The following is a 10,000-nucleotide window of genomic DNA, read 5'->3' as shown; positions in this document are numbered from 1 at the left end:
GACTCCACCGCCACGGACCTCCTCACTTCAGAAGAATCTCCAAGCTCCGCCCACTTTCTAACCCTCCCTGCGTCGCTTGCTCTTATTCGAAGAGAGAAATATTTTTGTGTGAGACTATTTAGATGAGAGCATGTAGCCTTATGGTTCGGAGTTTGATTAGCAAATAAGTTCATAATGACATTTGGACAAACCAGTAAACCACCATGTAGGCAGCGTCAATCGTGAACATGAAGCCAGAAGAAGAAGTTTTATCCTTACAAAGAAAAGAGGAACAAAAATGTTTTACTTCACTTTACACGATATGTTTAGCTCTGGAGTCTATATTTGATGGCATTGTTTCGAAAGGATGCCGAAAAAAAACAAGCCGTTCATCGTTTTACGGCGTTCATTGTATTTTGCCCACTTTGCGGGAAAATGAAAACTGTTCCTTTCGTCCTTGAGGCAAGAGGGGTGCAAAAAACGTCCACCGGGAAGTGCTGTTAAGATAAATAACAAAAATGATGACTTTTGATGGCGTGACGTGGAAACGGTGCAGATCCCTACTCGAATGCTTGTGGCTTCGAAAGAGACAAAAAAACAACTCTGACCGGGACAAAGCGAACATTAATGAAAACAAAGCGGAGGCGGACCAAAGGGAAATAGACAGAAATAAAGATAAGAATGTCAGTTTTTCATCAGAAATAATATTTATACCTCGACTGAGAAGGTGTAATGTGATGAAAAACAACAGGCCAATGCCGGTGAAATGATATTTCTGAACGTCGATGAGTACAACATTCATTGTTTTTTTTTTTTTCCCTGAGCCCCTCCCACCCGATCCTGCGTATAGAGCTGTATCTTTTGACAAAGTGTCAAGTTGGTGTTTTCTCCATTCGCGACTACATTGTTATGCCGGCATGGGCTGGAGTCCTTGTTGAATTTGACATGGAAACTGGCACAGTGTGCAAATGTATTTTTTTTGTGATCGACCATTTTTTGCTCTCATTTTCTCTCTTTGTTCATTCCACAAGTAATAAATGTATAATAAGTGGATATTGTGAGTCTCTGTGTATACACCTGTGTGTGTGTGTGTGTGTGTGTGTGTGTGTGTGTGTGTGTGTGTGTGTGTGTGTGTGTGTGTGTGTGTGTTAGGGTTCACATCCGCGACTGCTTTGTGTAACCGAAGTGTAAATATGTTATAAATAATTGGTGAAGTTTGCCAAAATATCTTCCATAGTACTTCTATTTTCGGTGCGCCTGGTGCTTTTATTTTTATACATTTTAAACTTCTGGGGTAACACAGTGAAAGGGTAAAGTCGCTGAGACTGAGACCGGTTCCGTTCCCCTGCATGTGGACCAGAGGGCTAGGTTGCTTCGCAGATCGGCTCCTTAATTTGATAAAAGTTTTTAAGGTTGTCTGTGCTGTAATTTAAGTTTATTATTTGCCTAGATACATATGAAGATGAAGTATATTTTCGTGTTTTTTATTTTGCATTGCGTCACTCAGAAAAATATAGTAAATAATAATAATAATAATAATAATAATAAAGTATAATTGTTTTATTTGAGATTTTGATTTGGAGCGAAGCAGGAGTCCATGTGCCAAAGTTTCGTTTTGTGTTTTTTTATTGCCAGGTATGTTGTCATTCTCTTCTCAGGTCCTTGAATGTAACGTTTATATCACGTAGAAGTGGTCCAATATTTATTTTTGTTTAATGTAGCACTGAAGAAATAAAAGAAACTATATGATCACCGATTAAAAAAAAAAAAATTTGCCTTACAAATTTTTTCTCCTGTGGCACGGCTTCCCTGTGGCGGGCACCCTGGGTGCTGGGGGTGGTGGAGGGCCTGTATATCTGGCGGCCTCTTGGATTAGTGATTAGTTGTTTATAGACCCAAACATGATAAATAGTTCTCCAAAGAGGGGGGTTGGTGCTGGTTCTCTATAACAAAAAGCTGTGCTCTTATAATCCTACAGGTCGTCCACAGGACAGAGTTATAGCAGCAGTTCTTTATGATTTAAGAATGAATAGTTGCATTGCAGGTTGAGAAGTTGAACTCCACTTGCAGACTAACTCTGTCCTGGATGCAAATGGCAAACAAATACTCTGTGTTGTATGCCCAGCACGACAGCACAGGTTAAAAACAAACAAAAAAACAAACAAACAGATATTTGTTTTAAATTTTTGCTTTTTATTTACCTATAACCTAATTCCTATATATATATATATATATATATATATATATATATATATATATATATATATATATGTATATATTGTTATATATTGTTATATATTGTTATATATTTTGATATATATTGTTATATTATTACATTGGGTCTGGTCCCCTGTATCCATGTGGACCAGAGGGCTGACTTTGATTTGGGGCGTAGCAGGCTCCGTGTGCCAAAGTTAAGTTCTGTGTTTTTTTAGTGCAATAAAAGGCTGTTGATCACGTCTTGCCTTCTGCCTTCCATACAAAATCAGTAAAGTGACTTCAGGTAAACACTGCGGTGTCTCTCAGACAGCCGCACAGGCCCTGAGCTCTGCTTGTAGAAACAGACCATGAAGCTGCTCCAACCTGTTCAGCCGTGTCCTTAAACTTTAACAGGACACCATGGCACCTCGGTGGTCCCTCAGGTGGTGGGATGTAATTGTTTTCCAGTGTGATGGAAAATGACTAACTGCGACTGTAAAACCAAATTTTACAGATGCCTTTTGCAAGGCCTTGACTTTTTATTTGAATGCCCAAAACATGTCACGAAATGATGCCTTGAAGATGTATATTGTCCCTCTGTATAAGTGTATAAGCAAGTAAGTGAACAAGGGTGTTCAAGAAAATATACCGGCTTGAGCAAGGCCATGCTAGATGAACTCCAGCTTGACCCCAGAGAGCATGTCTTTGGTGTGTTTCCCCCCCAGTTAACAACCCGCGCTCCAATCAGTGTGTTCAGACCACTGTAGACAAAGAAATGCTGGAACTCCTCTGGCATGCTCCGGAGAGTGTCTTCTCTTGAGCTCAATAAAAGGAGAATCTTCTATCACGCTCCTGTACAGACGGGTTCCAGTTATTACAGTTCATAGTTTAATATTAGAATTTCCACGACACCATTGAACTGTAATCTCCACAATTTAGCTATGACTCACATAGAGTCTGTTACAAGGTTGTCCATTGCCGGCGCTGATGACGTTTCGTGGTTTTCAGAGATGCCTTTTTTTGTCTTGAATCTTACGGCATACCAGCAGACGTTTCCATATTCCTTACATAGTTGCTGCGGTGGAAGATCGGTCGTGCCAAAATGTGTAACGGCAATATTTTCCATCGAATTAGTACATTTTCTGCTCTGACTCAGGGTCGGGTTTTGGTGAACGCCGTGACATGTGGTGTCGACAAATAATCAAAACTGCGAGAAGCTATCACTTTATCGATGTCGAATCACCATCTGTTCTGCTGGTGTGAATTGTGCCACAAACAATATGGTTTGCAATGACTAAATGGAATGGTGCTCAGTTTAGTTCCCTTCCTTCTTGTAATACTTAGTTATTGTACTGCATTAACACTGTAGACATTGCCATCATTTAGTAAAAACATAGTAACAATGCACACCTACTGGCTCACTGTTTCCTTGATTATTGTATTCATATTCATTCATCCAATGCACTACATCCAACTAAATTTATAATTATACCCATAAACATAGTAGTAGATACTGCCACCCGTAAGCTATTTAATTATATTTAACGTATGCTGTGCATAGTATATTCTTGTTTGTATATTCTGTATGTTTGGCTGCTCTTTTTTAATAATTGGCTATTTTCTTAGAAAATGTGGCTATTATTATAATTTTTTCAGACTGTAAAGCTTTGTTTGCTAATTGGTGTTCAGCAATGCACCAATCTTTACATCATATTCCTTGTATGTGAAAATGCACTTGGCTGAATGAACCAATTCTGATTCTGATTCACGTAATTTCCCTATTCAAGTTTGTTCGCCTGTTCCACCATCATTATTTCCAGCCAGTGTACTATCCAGTACACAGAGAAACCAAAGAGGCGCTCACTGTGTTATGTTGAGTGATGTTAAAAGGTTTGAGTCGGGCTTGGTGAGATCAATTCCAACATTAACAACAGTTACAAGTTTATATTTCACCACCTCGACATGGTAATCACCAAACGTGCACATGTCACGTTTGCACACTCAGTCAGAGACTCGGTCACTCACACACACACACACACACACACACACACAAGCACATGCCCATACACACACACACTCACCCCTGGGTGCAGTTGACATGGCAGGGGTGGCACTCGTTGTTGGCCTCGGCATACTTGAAGATGAAGCTGCTGGCCCCCTGCACGCCGGCGGGGCACTTCTCCACGCAGTTGGGGCCGTCCTTGAAGTGGAGGCATTTCACACAGTGGTCCGGGCCCTGGGAGAGAGAGAAAGAGTGAGCGAGAGAAAGAGAGAGAGAGAGAGAGAGAGAGAGAGAGACAGATTGACAACTTCATTTTTGGTTGTATTTTTTGGTAACAGTTGAGGGAAGGGGGGTGGGGAGCAGAATGGGCAGAGTGTGGGTGGAGGAGATGACACGAAGGGGAGGGTGAGGAGAAGGGAGAGAACAACACGAAGAGAGAGAGAGAGAGAGAGAGAGAGAGAGAGAGAGAGAGGGGTGCAGGGGGGGAGGAAAACAGACGAGACATAAAGCAGCGGAGAGCAGATAATAACCATCACTCACCGCGCACACACAATGACCATAACAATCCATCCAGAACAGGATTTATGGAGCTAATATAGTCGGGGATGAGGAGAGGAGGAGTAGAAAGGAGGCAAGGAGGAGAGAGGAGTGTAGGGACCAAGAGGTCGTCCCAGCACCAACACTGGGATGGAACACTAAAGGCTGCGTAGAACATCTCAATGACAACATGGCGACGCACACAAAACACACACACACACACACACACACACACACACACACACACACACACACACACACACACACTGGCAGAAGGGATCCATTGTGTCCAGGCAATAATAGACATAGCCAACATGTTAATAAATACATTAGCAGAAACTGTCTTTCAATTTAAAAGACATAAAGAGACCACTCACATGCATATACTTAAACGTGTGTATATATATATATATATATATATGCATATACTTAAACTATATGTGTATATATATATATATATATACACATATAGTTTAAGTATATGCATGTGAGTGGGTCTCTTTATGTGTTTATAAATAAATAAATATATATATATATATATATATATATACTGTATATACATTCACAAAAGATATATTCGCTATGATGCACTATGTGTGTGTGGTGTGAATGTTTGTGTGTGAGGTGGATATCCACGTACCCATCCTTTTTGCTCCCTTTACATACAGATAAGTATGCAAATTGAAAGGCCGTCTGGAGTGAGCAATGAGCCCAACACTCAGCCTATCTGACTTCTGTCTTCCCACCCGTGGATATGTGTGTGTGTGTGTGTGTGTGTGTGTGTGTGTGTGTGTGTGTGTGTGTGTGTGTGTGTGTGTGTGTGTGTGTGCGTGCGTGCGTGCGTGTGTGTGTGCGCGTGTGTGTGTTTGTGTGTGTGTGTGCGTGCGTGCGTGCGTGTGTGCGTGCGTGTGTGTGTGTCTGTGTGTTCTGTGTGTGTGTGTCTCCGTAAATTTGTAAACGCGTGTGTGAATGTGTTTTCGACTGTAGCCGATAACCCCATCACGTCGAGCGGCTAAACGATTTGGCAGGAAAAAACAAACAGGGCGGCGGATCAGAGCAACTTAAACTGACAAGGGTGCGCTGCGCTCCGGCCAGGATGCCTCCGCTGTAAATTCTAATTCATTCATGTCAGAGCGACGGTAACGGTGCAAGTTTGAGTTTTTCTGGAAGGTGGAACGAGGCGACTTGAAATGTGTGTGTCAGATTGTCCGAACACTTGTTTGAGTGTGTGTGTGTGTTTCATGTGAAACCGCCTGTCTCCGCCCTCGCCCTAGTCTCATAAATTTGAATTTTTTGAACGTTACTCATGACAACGGTCGCATAAACCCAGAGCCAAGACTTTTACCAGGCAGCCGTGTTAAATGAAAGAGGAAAAAAAAAAAAATGGCCGTTTCAGGCACGGGCAGCTACATCGCCGGGCAGTTTACGGGAGACTTTCTCCCGTGATCTACTGCCTATGTATCGCACCTCATATATCTGCAGTGCGGGAGGGCGGTGGGGTACGCAGCTAAAGCAGGTACTCGCTAAACACCCGCCATTGCGCCGGAGAGATGACTGCAATGTGACTGGGTGACAGCTATCACACGGGGAGTGCTGACGGCGGCGCGGTGAGGGAACAAAGGGATCAGGCACTAACGGAAAGAAAATAAATAAATGACATCAAACTACATCACTCGCTTGAGTTGCCAACTCTCATTCGTTTGCATCCACTGTAAAAAAAACCCCAATAATTTATTTTTATTGAAATATTAAATGTATTAAATTCAATTAAAATAATATATATTTGATAAAAACCTAAAATAAAGTAAAATACATAATATAATAATAATATAATAATACCTAATAAAATATATATTATGCTGACGATCGCCACCATGGAACACTTTCTGCGGCACGGAATTACTCTCGGTTACTCTCAAGTATTGCAGGCGTGGGCTGAGGTAGTGATGGAAATCGTAACGGATCACAGAAAAAGTTAAACGCGTATTCATAACAACTGAATTGCACTTGCTCTTTGCGCTCTGATTGACCCCACGTTGAAAAGACACATGGATATCCTGTTATCCTAACTTTGTCCCTTTGTAACTGAAGGCTGTCAGCCTAAACGTTTACGTCTTTAAACATAAAAAATACATGTGTACTGTGTTTTGTGCATTCCACGGACAAACAACCGTCCAGCGAGCTCTGATAAGTAACGTTGCAATAAACAAGGCATATATTCATCGATTCATTGAATCTTCAATTGCCTCATCACAGTGACACTTACCACAATGATGTTCTCCTGGTCATGGAGGAGAATCGTGTGAATTCCTCTGAGCTGAACTAAACCGAGTTCAACTAAACCGGATCCTTAATATTCTGGTGCAAGACCTAAACACACCTCAAGCTTGCTTTCCTTTGACTACAGTTCCCAAAGGCAGGATTAATAGGTAGCAAGATAGTGACGTAGAGGTTGTTTGCCTACAAAAGGCTTAAGAAATATCGTCAAGTCCTGCTGGGCTGGTTCAGGTTCAGGATTTGTACCCATAGGTACATTTGGTTTGCCGCACACGACGCATCCGTCCTGACACACAAACGACACAGACGATAGACACGGCTGGATAGAATAGGCTGATCTCAAACCGAACCCCTGGAACCCCCATCGATTATTTCATGGCCGTGGTCGTTGCACGGCCAACATTTCTATTTGTTCAGCGAGTGGTGAGTGCTACTGTGATTTTCTTGTGTCTCAGAGGGCTTTAGTCACAGCCCTTGAATCCCCCTGTGGAAGCCGTAATGTAATTGCTGTGGTCCCTGTTGCCATAACATGATTGTTGTAATCCATTTGTGTCCGTGTGGCTTCGGCCCCGGGTCCCCTGTGCTACTGCGAGACGATAACATTACACACACACACACACACAGACACACACACACACACACACACACACACACACACACACACACACACACACACACACACACACACACACACACACACACACACACACACAAAGCAAATCTGGGATTGCGCACGAAAAGTATGGTGTTTCAACATAAATGCATTTGCGGTGCCTCTGCTAATATATGTGATTACAGTTTCAGTACTCGTATAAATGTTTCACGGCAATCTGGCAAATATATAAATTCAATTCCAAATGGATTTTAGCTATCCATCGTATTAAAATATAAAGCCAAATGTTTGGCAGTTATTTTCTCTATCTCGTTATTATTGATTCCATAACGATTCATTCATTCATGCAATCAACCTTTATTTAAATTCTTGGGTAAACAATTGAGGGTCGCCCTCGTTTTCAACGACGGCGAGATTACATTAGGCGGCAATAAATTTGGTTTCGAGTGTTATATTCAAGTGGTCAGAATTACTTCAGTGAAGTGCGACACTTAATATGCAAGTCTGAGGCCGAACCCCTCGGTCCTACCAGCTGACACATTCGCTTAATGGAGTTTAAATGGGAAAGAAAGCGTGATGAGGTGAACAAACTGTCACATAACAATTTTAATTGAACAGGCTGAGAAGGGAGCATAAAAGTATTCACACTGTCTGGTACGAATGATTGAAGTGTGCTTCAGGATGTCTCCCAGAGCACACTTTACATTCTTAATAAGCGTTTCACTATCTCCATGCCGCTTCTGAGTGAGTCGGAGTTTGCTCCATCATATTCATGCTGTTAGGAAGGTCCGTTGGATGATTACAATACGCAGTGGGTGTGGGAATCTGAATTGGGGGTCAGATTTACTGCGACTAAATGAGGCACTCATTCATGCAACGTGAGCGCTGGTGCCCGGTTCCACTTTCAATGTGTCTTATCTTGGGGAAATGGCGGAATGATCATACATTTGGGCTTATTTATTAAATTTTTTTACAACGGTGTGATTGTGCATTGGATCGTCAAAAGGTCAGCCTTATTAGAGGGAAATGATGGTCAATACAATAAAAGTGAAACATCTGGAATCCCTGCTCCCAATCTCTGGTGCTTATTGAGTGATTCCGGGGCAGTGGGGGTGGTGGATAAGATCGCCAATCAAGTCAAATCCAAAGTTATCAAAACTCCTCCTTGATGGGCATGATTTCCATGTAGACAGCAAAATAAATGTGATGTTAAAAGGTTTGAGTCGGGCTTGGTGAGATCAATTCCAACATTAACAACAGTTACAAGTTTATATTTCACCACCTCGACATGGTAATCACCAAACGTGCACATGTCACGTTTGCACACTCAGTCAGAGACTCGGTCACTCACACACACACACACACCCACACACCCACCCACACACACACACACACACACACACACACACCCACACACACACACACACACACACACACACACACACACACACACACACGCACCTCACCCGCCGCCTGGCCGGGCATGATGGGAGGCAGAAGGATGTGTGTGTGCGTGTGTTTGTGTGTGTGTTCATATGTTGGTTCACCCCCCCTTCACCCCCTGGCATCTGTCACAGAACGGTCGCTTTTGATCAGAAAGCGGGATGAAGATGTGAAGCGAAGGCTCAGGGTCGCTGGCCTGGAGAGAGAGAGAGAGACGGCTGAAGAGACGTGACGTGAAGGTCGTCGCCCCGTTTGGGTTTGGGCTTCCGAACTTTCCGGACACACAGCTGCGACCAAACAGTCGGAAAAGAGCCGCTATCGTCTCCCTGCCTCCGAATCTTTTTTCAATCTGATCCTTCAATCTGAAGGGCCCGTGTGAGCTCAGACATTAGTCTTGCTACGAGCAAAACAATATGCTATGCACAAGAAATGGGGACAAACAAACAGACCCCAGTGTATATACACACCTCAAGGAATTATGCTGAGCTAAGCAATAATAGCCCGGCCTTTCTTTTTGAGTCGGAACATGAGAAATAATCAATGGTGGAGTCGTGCATGGCGCACTTTGACTGCCAACGCAATTAATCATGTTGCGAGGGGCCCCAAAGCGCTGTGGCCCCCACCGCGTGTAATTTCAGTTTGTGGTAAACGGTAGATCCACGTGTCCTTGCACAATACACCAGGGTGGGTGGGGGGCGGAGGGCAGGCAGAAAAAATATGATTTACAATATTGAGTTGACTTTTGAGCGGTGGATTCCATCCCTTTTAATGAACATTAAAATACATGACATTAAAATGAAAAGGCTGTTTGAGAGTTTGTTCACAACAGACGGTGTAACAGCACTAAACTATGGGTTTGAAGTTGGGAATTCGGGCTCGACATTGCTTTTATTTGACACAGGCAATCTGTTCAAACTTATGACTCTACTTCGGGCGGAACGTGGGAAAAC

The 10,000-nt window shown here is 42.8% G+C and overlaps 1 protein-coding gene across 1 annotated transcript in view; it reads right to left on the bottom strand.

Moving 5' to 3' along the window:
* Positions 1 to 10,000, bottom strand: part of erbb4b (erb-b2 receptor tyrosine kinase 4b) — a gene marked incomplete at its 3' end in the record, with an annotated part of 188,909 nt that overhangs the window by 61,542 nt on the left and 117,367 nt on the right. Inside the window, 1 exon segment of the mRNA XM_080019820.1 lies at positions 4,260 to 4,414. Within this exon segment, the coding sequence (XP_079875946.1) occupies positions 4,260 to 4,414 (155 nt within the window).

The sequence above is a fragment of the Zeus faber genome, assembly GCF_960531495.2.
Source record: "Zeus faber genome assembly, chromosome: 18".
In the NCBI taxonomy this organism is placed as follows: Eukaryota; Metazoa; Chordata; class Actinopteri; order Zeiformes; family Zeidae; genus Zeus; species Zeus faber.
The sequence above is the reverse complement of the archived record's forward strand: the minus strand, read 5'-3'. Positions and strand labels throughout refer to the sequence as shown.